General features: G+C 37.1%; 1 protein-coding gene across 1 annotated transcript in view; it reads right to left on the bottom strand.

Annotated features, from left to right (window-relative positions):
- Positions 1 to 7162: 7162 nt before the first annotated feature.
- The window catches only part of brinp2 (bone morphogenetic protein/retinoic acid inducible neural-specific 2), a 92314-nt gene continuing 80188 nt past the window's right edge, over positions 7163 to 19288 (bottom strand). The window contains exons 7-8 of the mRNA XM_084119030.1: positions 11105 to 11327; positions 7163 to 9167 (exon numbers count right to left, since the gene is read on the bottom strand). Of these exons, the coding sequence (XP_083975156.1) occupies positions 8048 to 9167; positions 11105 to 11327 (1343 nt within the window). The 3' untranslated portion in view covers positions 7163 to 8047. The remainder of the gene's footprint in view (positions 9168 to 11104; positions 11328 to 19288) is intronic.

Below are 19288 nucleotides of genomic sequence, written 5' to 3'. Positions count from 1 at the left end.
TTGGGAACTTATGTTTTTTTGGTAACACTTTACAATAAGGTTTATTAGTTTACATTAGTTAATTACATTAGTTGGCACGACCTAATAATGAACTGCACTTATACAGCATTTATTAATCTTTAAATTATTAAACTTATTAACCCATAAATTATTGGAATTTATGTTAATTACTTTTTGACATCAAATTTTGAAAAGCAATTCTGCTTGCTGTTTGCTAACTGTAATATCAACCCAAGCTCATTGATAAACATTACTGTGGTGACATGTCTTCAAAACGATATTATGCTGCTTTGTGCACATTTCATGAAACTTTCAAAAGTGAAATGGACTGTGAGTGGCGGACTCAAAGGCATGTTCAGTTTTTTTCCGAAGCGGATGAATGTGAATTGGGCAATGCTTTATAAAATCGTTTTGTTGTTCATATGGCTGTGGTTTGAAAATGAAATGTTGAGTGAGTGGCACTGAAAGTAAATCTATGCTCTATCTGAGGTTATGTGACATGTTTAAGGATAAGCGGATAACCTCAACTTGCGGTTCCAAAAACGGAGGTAACATTCAGGGTATGTAAGTAGCCATAGCAACTTACTCCCTGAAAATAACCTGTTCTGTTCCAGGGTTAGTTTACTTCAGATTGTGTTCAGCGCATACTTGACCTATTGATGCAGGTGCAGGTATAACATCACTTTGTAGGCCAAAATGCGGGAACGAGTTAGCATTTTAGCACTTCCGGTTCCATTGACTTCAGGACAAAGTTATTTTTGAATGTGATTTTTGGCTGAAATAAGGTCTGTGGTGAACACAAGCTCAAGACACTTTTACATTTTATTCTACGACATAAAAACATCAGTATTACCCCACTCGTGATTTTTTAAGATGTTACGTGTCTTGAAAAAGGCAGTTGCTAACAAGTGGCTAATGAGACTACAGAGGCTGTCGAGGAGATTAAATGTCATTACACCGAAAAGGTAAACTCAGTCCGCTTTTACAGCTGGGTATGTTTATATTCGTGCTCTTACAAACTATTATAACCCAAACTTTCTAAGAAAATGTTTTTAGATAAAAAGTGAAACAGTTGTCGGAAGCTTAGTGATGGTGACGTTGAAGTCGAGCTACCGTGGTATAGTTTGTTTATAGCGTACCTTTAGCTTTTTACTTCTGGCAGCTGCATTTAGGCTTCAAAATTCATAAAAGTCATGCTTACCTGTGAAAATTATCTTGATGGACAAAACGTGTATCATAAACTTTTGTTGATCACAGAGCTTGTTTTTTGCGATAATCCAAAAGCCTATGGAGAAATTCTATTTGATTTTTGCCGAGGGAATCAGCGTAATGCTAACTGCCGATTGGCCTACAAAGTGACATGATACCTGCACCACTCTAAAAACTACTATGTATTTATACACATATATATATATATATATATATATATATATATATATATATATATATATATATATATATATATATATACTGTATATAGATATAATTCTCATCTCACACATCATTGATCTGCTTTCTGCTTCTTCTTTTTTTCTAACATACGTATCTTACCTTTCAAGCAACGTGGAAGGAAAGTGACTAAACATAAAAAAATAAACTTATACAGCCATGATATCTTTGTAAGCACAGTCTGTTATTTTTTGGTCTTTTTATTTAAATTAGCATCAAACACACAATATAGTTCTTATTCACAGTGATTAAAGATTATTAAACGAAAAGATTGAAAAATTGCACAACCACCAAATACAGTAGGTGGCAATATGCACTAAGTATGTAAAAAGCCATTAAACAAAAGAAGAAGAAAGTAGCATGGCATGCTTTTTCTTAGCATCTGTTTCCATGGTGACTTGTCAATTCTTCGCTCTGTTGACAATGTCTTGTGTGTTAACTGTAAACATACTTATTTTGTAATTATTTAAGTAATTACTTCACAACCGCTAAAACAGTATGTTCTATAGTATGAATGTGTGTAGTATGAATGTAATCTGGACGTACTACATTCGCCATGTTGTCATTATCATGTGACCTACCAGCGTCAGTTATGTGCATTCACTGACATTCATAAATCCTCTCCCATGGCCTCATGGGATGGTAAAGTGTCCATTGTATGCACACTTCAGAATCTCGCCGGAAGAAATATGTCATCTGGGTACTTTTAGCCTACTCTTTTATGACTACTGTAAATTCAGACATACTTCTTTTGTCACATACTGTTTTTAACCTACTATAGTTACCTTTAAATCTAGACTAAAACACACCTCTTGGACCTAGCATACTCATAACACATTATCAATTTCTATAATTCAGTGTTAGGCTGCATAGATTAGGTCAGCCGGAATCGGGAACACTTCCCATAAATCCCATAAATGTACTTGTTACATCATAAGAAGAATGGCGTCTACGCTAATATTAGTCTCTTTGTTTATCCCGAGATTTACCGCAGTCTGCCAGATCCAAGCCATATCCAGATCTGATGAAGGACCTGCGCCCGGACACGACGACAACGCAGCCCTGAAGTGTCAACTAGTCTCTCCCCTGTGAAGGCCTCCCTCCCTTCAGTTTACTTCTGTACAGATAAAATGTTGTCAAAATAATTCCAGTTCACATGGCTACGCGGAAGCGATAAATAATTCTGTATTATACATTTTTAAGGCCGTAATATGCATGTGCAGCGTTTTCACAGGTTTGCAGCGTTTTCACAGGTTTGCGTTTTTGAAGTTTGCGCAGAGATAACCTTTTTTAAATTCTTTTCAAGGCTTGCACCTTGGAACCTATTTCGGGGTTTGCATTCTCGAGCCACCAGGCACTGTTGTTGTGCGAATGAGCGGGACGGAGCGCGTTAAGGGTTTTCTGTTAGAACAGTGTCGTGTTGGCGGCCCCTAAGTTAACAACTAATGATCTTTGCAATGGAAGTGAATCAATCAAAACTAACTTTAGCTGGACAATAACTTTATTCTAGAGCTGCTGTAAAGCCAAAACAATCTCTGTTACTTAAATTTCCTATTATCACTGTAAAGCTGCTTTGAAACAATCTATATTGTTAAAAGCACAATATAAATGGTGACTTGACTTGACTTACCTACTATAATATTTCGGCTGCAGCCCTTAATTAGCTGGTTCAGGTATGTTTAATTGGGGTTGGATCTGAACTCTACAGGACAGTGGCCCTCCAGGAGCAGGATTGGACACGCCTGGCATACACTGATCCTTACCCTAAACCGAACCAATAGCATTAACAAAAGCAAAAATGAGATAAAAATGCATTTGCTGAAGTAACCAAGCCATTTTTGCTAGCTTCTATAAGTCTTTGAGCTCTTTTGTGTTTCACGGGGCTCATACCTTATAGCGCTGCACATTGCAAGTGCAATGTAGTACCAGGCGAGCTAACAAGCAAGTTTCTTACACCAGAAAAGGCGTATCATGGAGCTAGTTATGTGATGCCACATGAATTAGTTTACAAATCATGTGCTATGGTAAAAATGTTGTGAGGCCATAACATAAGCTAAAGTACTATTGTGAAAGGAACTGTGCGAAAATAAGTCTAGTAATCAATTATAATGCCCCTGTAATCATTATTTGTCTGAAAATAATAAAAGTTGTTGGTGTTTTACTGCCAACAGGATCTGCAGTGAATTGTATATAGGTACGTTTTTTTGGAGTTTTGCAAAAATGTAATAAAAGGCATGTTTTTCCAGAGGGCCTATACGTTGCATAATAGAGCTACATTCCATTGAAAATCAAGCTCAGGAATTACAGTTTTAAAGGCATTCTGAATTCAATTCTGAATAAGGGACAATCCTCTAAACCACAGACCTTTACTTAAAATAAAACTGCGGTTCTAAAAACCTATTAAAATTTGGCCTTCAAATTGATGTACCAAACATCTCTATAAAAGTAAATGATTGGTTTAAATGATTGGTTTTACCATGGAAAACAGTGCACAGGCTAAATTCAATCTTTTAATGGTCGTCTGTTGCTGTTCAAAGTATACAGTTCATGGCAGAAAGGATATGGCACTTACCCAGTTAAGCATTTATTTAGAGACTCCATGCGGGGAAAAGATTGCTTATTCCTTTTATAATTCATATAAGAACATTTACATCTTGTTAAAACATTGAGAGAGAGAGAGAGAGAGAGAGAGAGAGAGAGAGAGAGAGAGAGAAATGATATTAAAGAGTATAAAGATAGTTTAACTTCACGGCCACACCGCCCATATCTGACTCTGTAGAGAATCATTCGCCAAATACAGAATCCTCTCTGCAATATTTCATGCTGGCATCTCACGCTCATAACTGAGCTATATTGTCTCTCATAGAAATGGATGCAGTCAAACTATTTACATTCAGCACTTTGGTTCTGGACATTGATACCTCTCTCTCAAAAACAAAACAAAAAAACATCCCCCTATGGCAATGCATGGAGGCTAAAGGCAGGATTCTGGACTGACCCATCTGAGATTAAATCTTATTTGAACATTATTCATGAGTTGCTGGATGTACAGGCATAATAAATTCATCACCACTGTTTATGAAATGGCCGAGATACAATTTCAGTCACTTGATGTTTACAGCATGGTAAAGCTGTCTGACTACCTGCAGCACAGAAGTGTAGTTTAAAGATGGGATGGGGTAAATTGACTGCAAACAGAATCAAGAACAGAGCTGAAATGTCCTGAAATAGCATTCAGGTGTGTTTTAAGTTGACTCAGCGACTAGTATGACACCAACGGATACCTCAAACTCCAGGAGTTGTATTCTCTTGACAACATGCCATTTTCTTTCAGAGCATGCTAAGTAAATAACTACAGGCTGAAATTAATTAATGCAATGATTTCACAACAAATAATAGTTTTTTTCCTCTTTCCTGCAGCATTACTGTGTTGATTTTTTTCTTCAAAGAATGCTAATGAGGATTGGTTTTCAAATGTTTTTCTGAAAAACCTCCCATTTTATTTCGGCGTGCAGAGAAAGCCTGAAAGTAGGTCACATTTTACATGTTTCTAGTAAAGTTTGTATCTGAGGAGCAAAAAAAAAAAAAAAAAAAAAAACAAACAACCAAGGCTGCTTGTAACTGTTACAGTAAAGAATCTGAGACCTGTGTTGATAGTAATGTTATCAAATTTGCTAATGGAAAACAAATAGTAAAACCGGGAATCCAAAAGATGGCTAGATTAGACATATAGGTACGTTCACTTTGAAATGAGCGTATTACAAAACATACATTCAGTAGATGATTAGAGCCATGGTAAATGATTTTCATCTCATGCCTTTGCACAGAAAAATCTAATAGCTTTCTCAGTCAACTGTGCACATAAACAAGAATGAAACCATGACGGCTGGAGCTATTTTAATCAGAAATATATTAGATTGTAGGATAAAAAAAACTTCAATCTCTAAACTCCAAGTACAAAACAGTGAGATATTAACCCAAGATTTATATCTCACATATCCATGAGATAAAAAGGTGACACTATTTAATAACTTTTTATATCATCAATTTTTAAGCAGTACATCATATGCTTCAAAGATAACTAGTTAATACTGATTATTGTACAAATTAATGTAATATTTATAACTTTATATATACACTACACTTCAGAAGTTTGGGGTCAATAACAGTTTTTTTTTTTAAATAAATTAATACCTTTATTAAGCAAGTACACATTAATTTGATAGTGACAGTAAAGATATTTACAATGTTACATTTCAAATAAATGCTGTTGAATCCTGAAAAAAAGTATCACGGTTTCCACAAAATATTAAGCAGCACAACTTTTTCAACATTGATAATAATAAGAATTTTTTTCAGCATCAAATCAGCATATTCAAATTATTTCTGAAGGATAATGTGACACTGAAAACTGGAGTAATGATGCTGAAAATTCAGCCTTGCCATCACAGAAATAAATTACATTAAAAAAACAAAAACAATAAACAGAAAAGAGTTATTTATTTTAAATTGTAATAATATTACACAATATTACTGTTTTTTTTTTCTGTATTTTTGACCAAATAAATGCAGCCTTGGTGAGCAAAGGAGACCTTTAAAAACATAAAAAAAATCTTACCAACCCCACACTTTTGAACAGTAGTGTAAAGTATGTAAATATTTTATTTATGACTTAATTCATGAAAGTTATTATAAAGTGTCTAAAAAAAAACCCAAAACATTGTAAATTCAGGCAGTTTAGTCATAATAAATCATGAAATACAGAAATATTCAGATAGTTTATGCCTTCTCAAAAGGGAGGCTATGCCAGTTTACATTGGGCTGTTGTGATTGATTAGACGCCCTTCACTGTCTTGACAATTTGTTGAAGGGTGAAAACCGATTCCTGTCTTAGACATTAAGATAAACAACTCATATTTACAGACTCCATGTGATTTCCATCTTCTGAATTTAGTGAGAATGTTTTCCCCCTTTGCAGTTGAGTCACATATATATATCGTGAAAGACTATGTGAAGGTCCTATAGCTCTCCATGACAACAGCATAAATTGCACTTTTTTATTCTGTTTTTTTTACCTCGCACTGTAAAAGTTGCTCCTCATATATTGAGCGATCCATCTTATCTTGACAGAAAACTGATCTTTTTTTATGTTGATGCATATATGCAATTTTCACAGACATTTCCACACATTCCAGTTTTATATAAAAAGCAGTAATAAATGCTCTGTGTTGTCAAAGGCTGTAATTCTGTGGCTGTTTGTGTTGACAAATGCTACAACCCAAGCAACTTAATCAAGAACACTTAAGCAGTACATGTACAGTTATTCAATGCTGAGTGGAAATAATTGCCTCTAGATGTAGAGATACTAAAATGAATTAATGTATTACAGTTACGCCTCTTCACATCATGTCTATGTGACTAATATGTCTAATAGAAAAGCAGGGAAATGTAGTAAAACAAACAAAGCTATTGAATCAGGTGACGTAAATGTAACTCTGTATTTGCACATAGATGACACGTAATGCACTCCTCATATAATACTTCAATTAAAAATGGACATTTACAGAGAAAAAAAAAAAAAAAAAGTGTTTCCTGCTTTTTTCTTAAAGCGAGAGACATACAGCCAAGTGTGCTTTGATATCAGAACAGAGACTTCACTTCATAAGGCAATTGTTTTGTGGTGAAGTGTGTGTGTGTTTTTTTTTTTTTTTTTGGTCTTTGTACTTTCAAAAAGTACAAATATGGGTGTTTATCAGTATATATCCAAGAAGTAATGTGAAGCTTTTCACGTTTTGAATGAGATGAGCAGTATTTACAAAGCCTTTTCAAAACAATATTGTAAGCGTATACCATAACTTTAAGGTTGCCTTCTCAAAAGAGATTTCAATAAACATTAAAAAACCTGTAATGAAATTTAGCCATTCAGTTTGCTTTCATGTCTACCTTTTGGTTTAGCCATATCTCTGAATACAAAGGAATTTATATCCAACATTCTGGCAATTCAGTCCCACATTAAATACAGATATACAGATCTCACAATACAGGATTTGTAACTCCAGATAGAATAGAAAAGCAAGAATTTGAATCTTTGCTGATTGTTATAACTGTTGGACCACTGTGCTCCGATACTTTACATCAGAATAGATTTCTTATTGTTGATTCTCCATCTCAAACAATGACATCACCATGAATAACTACAGCACCCGCACATACGTGCTAAGAAACCGTAGGTATATATACTGACTTAAAATGTTCTTTTTCAAGGTTCATAGGCAGTCCACTTAGGAAAACCCCCCATAGTCTCAAAAGGAACCTTTATTCAAAGACACTATGTGGGTTTGACTGTAGGCTAGATCCAACAAGGTTTCCAGCAAGGGAATATTCTGGCAACGTACGGCTTCCGCATGGTATGCTCCTATCTCGGTTACAATCAAAAATTCTGCTTCTTACAATTGCTGCCCAAAGGAAGAGGGTTCAAAGACAATCTCATCCACAAACATTTACATGTACACTGACAATAAATTTATTTTCTCTCTCATCACATTTACAAATACATTCTCACTGGCAGGCACAAATGAACAACAGAGGCTCATTTGAACTAACTGCACAGCTGGCTGAGTTCTGGCTCTGTGGAGTTAGGGAGCTTGGTGTTAAAACTCTGGAGTGCTTCCCGTATTCGCACCACCTCGCTGGACGAAAGCTTGAGCCTGTGCCTCAGCAGGCAGGAGAAGAGGTCCAGCTGCTGGGCTCCCGGTGGAGAGAGACGGTTGATGCGGTCCCTCATCTCCAGAAGCATTAGGAAGGCCGCATCCTGGGATCCCTGCGTGTACGGGTAGTCCAACTGCAGGATCAGGTCCTTGATCCCCTCTGGATCAAAGTGCATGCTGTAGCCAAAGACCTTCAGACTGTTGATTTTCATGTAGCCCAGGTTGGCCGAGTGGTCATCCAGGTCCAGCGGCTCGTAAAAAAGCGTCTCATTGACGGCAGGATCATCAGTGATGATGCGACTGCGCAGGTAAATGTGCACCGTTTCGAAGAAGGACTTCCACTTGCTGCCAAGAGCGAGGGTCCAGTTATAGCACTGGAGTGAGGCATCCAATTTAGTTCTTTCCCAGTCTGGGAAGTCCTGCTGGTTGACGGGCATAAACCAGCTCTCGGAGTGGCTGCCCCCGAAGGGGTTGACATAGATAGCAGGCACGGGTTCCAGCGTGCTGTTCTTGGTGGAACAGATCTGGAAAGAGATCCCCATCAGCATGTGGATGAGGTTGGACTTGTTCTTGTTGCTCTTGAGGGTGAGCAGCATGCGCTTCCTCCACGCCGGGTTGAACCAGCTGCCCAGGCGCACGTCGTTGCTTATGTAGATGGCATGGACCTCCATGCGGCTATCGAGCCTTTGGAGAAGGTAACGCATCTCTGTGTCTGGCATGTCAAAGTCAAAGTTGATGTAGTGGTCCAAAGAGTTGGCGATGTTGGGGCGGCAGAAGCCCATATGGAGGATGCTGCCTGGGAGGCATGTGCCACAGCGGGTGATGTTGTCCGGGGCGCAGGACAAGCAGAGGGTCCCCTCACCCACCCTACATGGCACAGGGCCCTGGCAGACGGCGCGTTGCTCTGTGGCACAGATGCAGCCCTGCAGTTCCTCAGAGAAGGTGCCGTGCACACCATGCTCGCTGCAATACAACAGAGACTGGGCTTTGTTGAGCCAAAAACCCAGAGGTCTGCAAGAGAGAAGGTAATAATTACAGACAAGATTAGTTCCTGAAAAAATGACAGGCTAGGATTTACTAAATGAAGATAAAATCGAAAGATTTCTGGGCTTCGTTGCCATGAAAAATTGTTCAGCTAACATGTTAAAATTGTTCAGTCAGAACTTGACATCAGTCTTATTTTCTTTGTGGTAAATGAGGCATTCATTTCCTCTTGCTGATTGATACGAATATTAATCGAGTGCTGATGGCCTGTTCTTTGACAAATGCAAATTGTTCTTAACTAGTAGAGGAAGTGAGTCTTAAAAGCCTTTGGGGATGTGTGTGAGAAGATGGCACATTCTTTTCATTCTTTTTTATCCAATTTAGTGAGAGACAATTCACTTAAATAAATGCTCTCCATTATCTTCCAACTCACTTCACAACTGTTGACGCATACTTAATGCCATGCATAGATAAATACAATTTCTCACATCACATGCCCTTTCTGTCGGCTGCCTCCCTGTGGGATTTCATTTCATCTGGCCTTCCTTTTGTCCTGGACTCTCGAGTTTATTAATGATCTTATAAATCCACTAATGTAACATGGTTTTCTTTTTCATGAGAGCATTTGATGTCAAGATGCAATTCAGGCGGTAAATAAAATTAGGCGGTAAAGAAGTGCTCATTTATTCATGTTGACTCGGAGAACTGCATCTTGGTTCAATAATTAAGAACTGGTTGAATCTTCTATTTTGGTGAGAAATCTCTCAGAAATTAATTGTATGTTAAAAGATTCTTTTTTTTTTTTTACCATTCAAACAAACTGAAAATCTCATAAAACAAATAGAACTGCATTTCTGAAATTACTAATTGTGACCATCTCAGACTTGGCCAGACATAGCAATGAAGTTCTTAAACTTTTTTGGGGAACATCAAACTTACATAGCTGACTGTTTGTCACCTATGAATACAAGGGGATCAAAATGACCTGGTTTATTTATTTTATTTTTTTAAAGAAAAGACATCCTGATTTTATCTTTTTCAGAGTAATGGCATCTTTTGACTATTGTATTTATTAAGTGATGAAATCACTTTTTAGATAAAAAGAATAGAATTAGAATAGAATAGAATAAAGATTGTCTTTTGTCTTTTTAAAAGTTTTTTTTTTCTAAACGTATGACCAACAAATATGTAAATGACATTACAGAGGCTCACATTCAAGATTTATAAGAAACACATGGAATATCAAGCCATTTTTTTAAAATTGAAAAACCTCCAAAAATCACATTCTAGGGTAATAAAACTTTTGTTTATGAAACTAATGAAGCAACAAAAATTATTCCACTCTCCGTTTGGGTTAATTCTAGTGTGTTTTTCCTTGTGCAGTGTTACATGTACAAGCAGATGCAGGTGGAAGCCGTCTATGGAGTGAAAGTCTTCAAGTTGAAGGATGCTAACTACAACCTGTCCCTCGTGTGGAGCTCTTGATTATAGTGTGTGACATTGACCACTCTTCAGAAATGTTCACTCTATGCAGGCACCACGAGGCACAACGTTCACTCACTTTAATATCATCCAGCCTTATTTCTCATCTCTCTTTGTTTTTCCCACAAATTCAAATATCCAGCAACTTTTTCTTTGCATAATCAAAAATAATTGTCCTGTAAGAACAACATCTGGACCACACAATAGTGCAGCTTCAATGCCTCTAAGTCATAGTCTAAATAAACCACACAATGTTGTATATACTGAGAGTGAAACAGCCAACTGTCTTATAGACACAGAAACACAAAGACAAATGTTTGAATGCTAAAGTAAGCTAAAAAAAAAACTTATTAAATAAAAAAAAACAACATAATGTTGTTCCAGCTATCTGTTTAATTGATGCTTTCTAAAATCCACATTGCACATGCTACCTTACATGATTTGCAAAAACAACAACAACAAAAGATCATATGGCCTTGTACCTTTCTCTAGGCAGGCTGATCTTTGGCTGTGTAGGACAGCGCTTGCTGAGAGCGAAGAGTTTGCGCACTATCTTGATGGCTTTTCCCAGCACCACTTTAGTGCTCGCCTCCAGCAGACCATAACGTCTCTGCAGGACCAGATCTGACGTCCAGAACTTTAAGACGGCAGAGGTGTTTAAAAAATGATCTGTTGGCAATTTCTTGAGAAAGGCCTTGAACTCATCTGAAAAACAGAAGGAGAGCGAGAAATGTTATTATGGTTATTATTACTGTGAAACCTTGGAGAAGACGAATAAACTATATTGAGCTGTTATGAGCTTCAATAAGAGGACACGAAATGGCTCATGATATGAATGCATGAGTTATCAAGTGACTCATTGTGGGTGTTGTTAGGGAAAAAATAGCAGAGACAAAAACGTTAATCACTTGACTCACAACATATCACAAAACTATATAGCAGCAATACAAAGTGAGGTTTTATTAAAACTTTTGACAATCATTGTGCACTGCTGATTGATCACTACTTGAAATAAGGACAAGCTAATCTGTCTTCAGCACAGACAGTTTAGTTGAAAAACTCATAATTCTTAACAGAATTTCCCAACACCTTCCATTGAAAACTTCCATTGTACAAGCTGTAAACGGTGAAATATTAGCAGAATTATCAAATTCGACTTATCTAGAAATGCATTTGGGCCACTCAAAAATGGAGAGAAATTAAGACATTTGCGCAGCTCTGAGGAGACGAACTCCTATCCCCCTCACTTTTTCATTGTAAGGCTATGCAGAAAGAGCTCCATTGGTGTCACAGGGCATTACAATGTGCAATGATCCCGCGAGTGCTGAGCCCATAGGCTCCCACACACAAGACTAAATCACAGAGATAACATTAGCATTGGCTTAGACTGTCAGTTAAGCTCAGTTTAAGCTCCGTTTTTCTTCTTCTCTTCCCTATCATTTTGTCTATGCATGTGTGTCTGTTTGACTCTGACAGCAGAAGAAAAGCCTACAATGACCAGTGTCACAACATAATTGCATTATAATTAACAGGGTGGTCTGGCAGTGCATAATCATGTTGTTTGCTAATGTGATGTTGGTTATATAAAACTAATAATGATAAATGAGTAACAGTTAACTAGACAGTTGACGGCACCCATTGACTTCCATAGTATTTTTTTCCTACTTTGGAAGTCAATGGGTGTCGTCAACTGTCTGGTTACCACATTCCTTAAAATACTGTCTTCTTTATTCTTTAAAATCTTTTTTTGTGTTCAACAGAAGAAATAAACTCATACTGGTTTGGAACAACTTGAGGGTAAGGACAAAATGTTCATTTTTTGGTGAACTATCCCTTTAAACTAAGTTCTCTGTCACGTCTTATTACGCTTAAACTGTCAAATGCACACAAGGTTATGTCAAGATCACATGTGTATATTAGATCTGTGTATTACAGTGAAAGCAGTGTAATATTAACAGCATATATAGCACTAGGTACTGTATATGAATCAAACAACAAAAGAAAAATAAAATCACTCACTGCTCTTGATTGAATCATTTTAGTAGCTTTTATAAGAATAGATTTTTTTCTTGAATGCTTGAAAGGATTAGTTCACTTCAGAATTAAAATTTCCTGATAATTTACTCAAATGAACAGGAGCAAACGTTTCATCACATTGCTATCTTCAGTGCACCTGTTCATTTGTTTTTAATTCACTTTCGATTAACACTTTTTGCATGATGCAAAAAAACAAAAACGATGCACTAGACTTCTGTAGTCTGTACTGAATCCGGTGTACAGCCAGCCACCTTCTTGCTCGTTTTCCATATTCCTGCGGCTCTACGCACCTGAAGAAAAATGTTTTTTTGTCAATTTAGAGCGCAACAGTTTCTTCTAGTTTTCCTAATAATATACTCACTCATGTGCGTCCACAACTTCACGCATTACGTAGTCACGCTGAAAAGGTCACGCATGACGTAGGCGGAAGTATCGACCCAGTGTTTACAAAGCGAACGTGCAAAGATTAAGTCAAACGACCTTTACAAAAAAAAAGGTAAAACAACTCTGTCGAACGATTTTGAAGTTGGAGGAGAAAATGAGATGGAGTTTTTCTCTTTGTAAACACTGGGTCGGTTCTTCAGCCTACGTCACGCGTTACCTTTCCAACGTGACTACGTAATGCGTGAAGTCCTGGACGCACATCCCAGAGCTAGTGCAAGATGAGCATCTGTGGTTAAAAAGTAAATACACATTTATTTTATTTTTTTTGAAAATGACTGATAAGACCCTTATTCCTCGGCTGGGATCGTGTAGAGCCCTTTGAAGCTGCATGGAAACTGCAATTTGGACCTTCAAACCCGTTGGTACTCGTTGACGTCACATTGCATATAAACAAACGGCTTATTCTGAGACACTGCTTATGATTTATGGGGATTAAAATGGAGTGGGTGGAATTTTACGATTATAGGGTGGTTGTGTACACATACTGCCGACACGCATTTATGTTACACCATGTAAACATGAATTTTGCATAATAGGTACCCTTAAAAAGTGATTTATTCATTTTAAAAAATGTATTACAGTATTTTGCTTTTTTAGTTATTGTATGTTGCACCATTATCTGATAAGTGATATCAATATTCTTATTAAAAACAAATTATTCAGTTTGGTCATTTAGTTAGAAAGAAGACTTTGCGTTCCTTGACTGAATGAGCTCAATAGCATTTCATTTTGCAGTTATTCTATTCAGATGAATCTTACATCTGCACAGATGCTTTATCGCTTCATGAATCTGATCTGCAGCACACTTGCTTTCATTACATGATAAAAAAGCAAGCATTTAATATGTACATGTATATTCCAAACATAAGCCTACAGGGCCTGAGATCAGGGTTGTGGTATGCTATAATGCAACCCAATAAAACCATAGCAGTTCGCTCTGTACCTGATCATCCCTTTCCCACATAACGGCATAAAATGTAGCCATATGCAGCAGTGCTTTTATTAGATTTTCTCACTCACTCCCTCCCTCTCTTTCTCACTCTACCTTCCTTCTTTTGCCTTCCACTGTTTACAGTCGAATCTCTCTCTCTCTCTCTCTCTCTCATCTTTTCCCCATCTCTTTATCTCCTTCTTGCCCATATTCTGCTGGAGATCTCATTATTCACAGTGGCACATTTACAATTTGAACTTTTCTTCCCTTTTCTGCCATATTCTGGCATTTATGACTATATGTTCAAATTTATGGACTATTTAGCCCTTCCTAAAAATGCCAGCTGGAATTGATGAGGTTATTTTCCTCAAAACACATTCTCATTTTGTACATTAGTACCTCGAATTTCTATGAACAAGGAGAGATGGGAACTTACTGCTGGCTATGCACATTCAAGAAGTAAACCACATTCATGCTCATTATATAATGGTTCAAAAAAATGGACTACATTGAAAATTTAGATTTTCACTTAAAGACACACATAACACGGATTCCTCATGCAGATGTAGCGCAGGCCAGACCGCTGGTACAGGTGACAATTCTCAAATGTGTTTGTACAGAATTAGGTCCCTTTAATAGAAAAGGTAGTTGTGTGTACATGGTGAGTTTATCCTGTAACAACAACAACCCTTTCCTTCGATCACGGAGGAGAAAACTTGACATTTACACTTTACCTTACAGTTATTTCTTATATTGCATCCTGTGTTGCATCTCCACATGGTATGGACTTTAAAAACTACAAAGACAGCTGGAGGAATAGGAATCAATGCTGTCTGCTGATGTAACTATAGACTGTCAACTACAAAACTATCACAAAGTATCATCACTGAGAATGGCCATATGTCAAGATAAGAAAGAATATGCCAGAGTTGTTATAACAAACAATCAAACGATTTAATAACTGAACCAATAAATTAATAATACAACAACAAAAAAATGAATAAATAGAGGAACCCGTGGAAGTTGACAAGGATTATATCTCAGGAACTAAGGTTTTCAGTAACAAGTCCAATTATTTTGTTACCTTTTACATTTGCATTGTTTTGTGTTTCATAATTGTTTAACAGTTTAAATTGTGCTTTAATCGGCTGTTTAAATGCCATGTTTCATTGTGACAACTTGCCCAATTTGGCAAAAGGTGAAATGAACTGTATTTTAAAGCAAAAGGTAAAATCAACAGTGGAAATTATTTTAAGGTATGAGCCTACATAGAAATTGACTATCAAAAATAAACCCACCCAGAGAAATATTCACTGGAGTAAAAAAAAGTATGACAACTAGCCACAGTCTCCCCTATAGTAATTTCACAGGGAAAATCTAACTTGGCTCAAAGACAACGAAACTATCAGATCCCCAACAAAGTTTTTCTTAGACAGCCACGATTTATTTGAAATGAAAACTCTTTACCTCTAGTTGTAGTACACAAACCCAGTGCAACTATTTGCGTTCTACTTTATTTTAGATATTCAGTTTCAAAGTGCCTCTTAGACTTCAACTAAATGTGTTCAGTTTGTGCATAAAGCTCCAGTGATCTGCCTTTTTTGGAGCGTTAGACAGCTGTCTAACCAAGCCAAGCGTCCCTGCAGGTATGGCCTGATTTAGTTTTGTAATTATAAGCAAACCATCAGTGCGGTGCAAACTATTCTCAAGTAGACGCACTGAGGAACTTAAAACTTTTGATATCAGGCTGAAAGCAGATGCGGGCGATATTGTTGAAATTACCTAAAACGGCCTCATACATTTTTTTTCATCAGATGCAAATAGGGCTTGCAAATTCATTATAGCTGTAATGAACTGTTTTGCATCTAAATAGAGAGAAACATAATAATCAGCTCCAAACTCCACAGAAGTTGCATTTTGTGCAAAGAAAAATACAAGTTGTATAGAATTAGTTTACAGTCGTTTGAAAAAACTGTTTAAAAATAAATGAAACTGTTAAGTCAGGACAGAGAAGACAGATCAAGGATGTACCTTCTGCCCTTCAGCTTATTATTGCTTGGATTTTTTTTTCTTTCGCAATGAGAAAGCAGGACACCTGTATAATATATTCAAATGAGCGCTTTTCGCTCTTCATGGGAGGAAGCGTTCTTGTTATCTTTACCGGACACCCTACAGAACAAACAGTGCCGCCTGGCCTCTATACGTCTTTTATATCTCCAAGTGGAATCTGATTTTAAAGCCGGTAAAAATGTGGTGGCTCCCAGAGGACAGGGCATAATTCACAGATTGATCAAAGCACAGGTAACAGCGGGATGGCTGAATTACGGCTCGTCTGGAGATACTGACTAGTGACAGGGTCCTGATTAGACATTTCTCGCAGTGTTAGAACGAAATGAAGGACATTTGCTCTGTTAATCAGTCAACCGGGCACATTTTTCCCTGAACATTAATGCAGAATTGAGTTTTCCCTGTAATTGCAGAAGAAGACATTTGTGACATGAACAAGACACCATTTCAAGTCTGTTGGAAGGAACCGAGGTAAAATAAGCCTGGCAATCAGACAATGACAGATTTTCATGGACTCTCCGATTTAACACATTCCAATGACAACCACATATGTATGTGTTGTTACATTTCTAGGCATCAGCCCAAGCCTTTGAATCATCCTTTACTGACAAACAACAGTTGGTTTTGTGTACTGTATATACAATGTTAATCTCGTCAGCGAAATTACTGCGTTATTTTTACCCAAACCAGTTACACGCAAACCACACCCTGCTGAAATGCAAAATCACTGACAAAATCTTTGTTAACAAACTTTTTTTTTTTTTTTTCGCAATAACAAAGATGGTACAAAAGGGAATCATGCTAATTAAAACAACTTGCATCTGCTCAAAATGAGGTGAAGTGAACTTGAACTAATGTTGCGTTTACCTCGGAAGAAGGAATTAGGAGCTGGGAATGATGTCACGCCCGAGGTGACCACATTCCAGTACACATGTAGCAAAACTAAGATGGACGCGTCCAGGCAAATCTTTGTTGTACTTGCTCTTTCAGAATACAATCACATAAAAAAGTGGTATTTTGCATAGATAATGCCTAAGTATCATGTCCACAAATAGAGGTTGGATAGTACTGTGTGTACAGACAAACAGAAGTGCTAATAAACAGTATTGCATTCTGAAGTCAAGGTTGGTGCACTTGGACAGATGGAACGCACCACAAGTTAGTCCTACGTGTTAGTCAGAATGTGTATGTCCAGTTGTGAAGACGAACAAAGCAGCGCATGTAAAACTTGGACAATGGGTGTGTCTCAAAGTTGCTCTTGGTACTGACCTGAGAGTCGAGCATTTGTAGTGCTGTCTGTTTGTCAAATTGTTCTAATTCACTGATATCAGTCTGTTGATAAATGCCAGTGATGTATATGCGAGTACTCATGTCACCAGTCATTAGTAGGCTATAGCTTTTTACATTTAAACTGTAACCCTTCTCATGTATGATGTGGCTTGTATATGCATTGTTCTGTAATAATAATAATAAATTACTTTTATTATTATTTATTTACTTATTTTTAAATCAGTACGTCTTTATAATACAATGTCAGAGCTCAGGTTTTCACAAGGGCAGTTTTCACATGTTGTTATAGTTTAATTTTGCACTTTCTCTGTAACCAAAATGTTCTAAGCCTGTACTAAAATTAGATGTAATTTAGTCTGACTAAAATGTATGAATGTGACATTTACTTTGAAAGATGAAAACTATGACTAAAACTGTGAAAAACAACAACAAACTTATATATATTTGCCATTGTGGGTATATTCAAAATAAAAACCCCAAGGAATTTTTTTTTCCCATCCTACAAAGAAAAATAATGAGCAATGCAACATCTTTCTTTACATGCTAAACAAGAAATGCAAAGCGAGGAATGCTATCATAATTCATAGATGGCAACCTGTTGAAAGAGTCTGTATAGCTTTTAGAATAAGAATGAACCGTCGCTTGAGCTTTTCTCTGATAAAATACTGTTTCCTCCACTCCTCCTGTCATCAGAGCTCCAAAGCAGTCACTGAAATATACTCCTCCTCTCTCTCTCTCTCTCTCTCTCTCTCTCTCTCTCTCTCTCACTGTTGCTGAAACCTGAGCCATAAATATAGAGCCTTTAGCCTCTTTGTCTTGGTGCTGTGCACTGCGATCGCTACTTATGGTACTCCGGTGTGTGCTTTCAGCAAGGCCAGGCTGTGTTGTTGAGGTCTCAGCCTCCAAAATCTCATAAAGGAGATCAATCCTAACTAAGACAGTATTTTTTGCCAATCAAAGTCTGGAGAGGAGCATAAAACACTTTAAATGCTTGCATGTTGTGAAATATAGGCAGCCAGCGTTGTGGCGCGACATAACGTAAATTTATCCACAGTCGTAAAAGTACACTCACAAGAGAGAAAAAAGGAAAGATTGAAAGAAGAAAAAACATGTTTACTGTGGGTTCCACAGAAGAGTACTCAATTCCGTTAAACATATAAGCATGTCTTTTTATAGTTGATTTTAAAAGATTTATCTGCCATGCTATGAAAAGTGACACATATTTCTAAAAGCGTACATAACCATATTGCAGCCTGGGTATTCTTGGTTTAAGTAAAATTATAATTTTAATCACCCCATACTTCTAAGTTAGCAGAAATGATAGTGCTGCTTGTTTTTCTTAATAGTCCATTACCAAGTAGCATATTAGGCCATCGTGTCATTATGAGTTTGAGGTGCACTGAGGCCTGGTCTGAACCTAAATGGGGCAGCAGGATGAATGAAACCCTAAAACAGGCATCGGCGTGTGGCTGCAGCATATGCATCAAAACCGGATGGACTGTTCTGTCATAGAAGCCAGTGCTCGCATCATTAAAGAGAGGGAGAAATTACAATGTGTGACTTCCTTGAAATATAAATGCTTGTGAGTTCGGAAACTAAAGTTAAGTGGCAGTTTTTTTTCCTAGGCTGGAGGATAAGTTTGCATGATTCTGTTTAGTTGCAAATTATTGAGGCTCAGTGGGGCTCTGGCTGTACTTGGCATCCACTACCAATTTACACAAACTGTATAGTGTTGTCTGCATTCATAAATCTCGACCAGCAGTGAACCCAGCTACCCAAGAAATTGAAAAAAAAAAAATTATCCACCAAATATTCCTCTTTAATAATAAGTTTAAATATAAGTTTATTAATAACTACAAGCCAACATTTGGCACCAAATTAGCAAACCCCTACTGAT

The sequence above is a fragment of the Abramis brama genome, assembly GCF_963993115.1.
Source record: "Abramis brama genome assembly, chromosome: 7".
Taxonomy (NCBI): Eukaryota; Metazoa; Chordata; class Actinopteri; order Cypriniformes; family Leuciscidae; genus Abramis; species Abramis brama.
The sequence above is the reverse complement of the archived record's forward strand: the minus strand, read 5'-3'. Positions and strand labels throughout refer to the sequence as shown.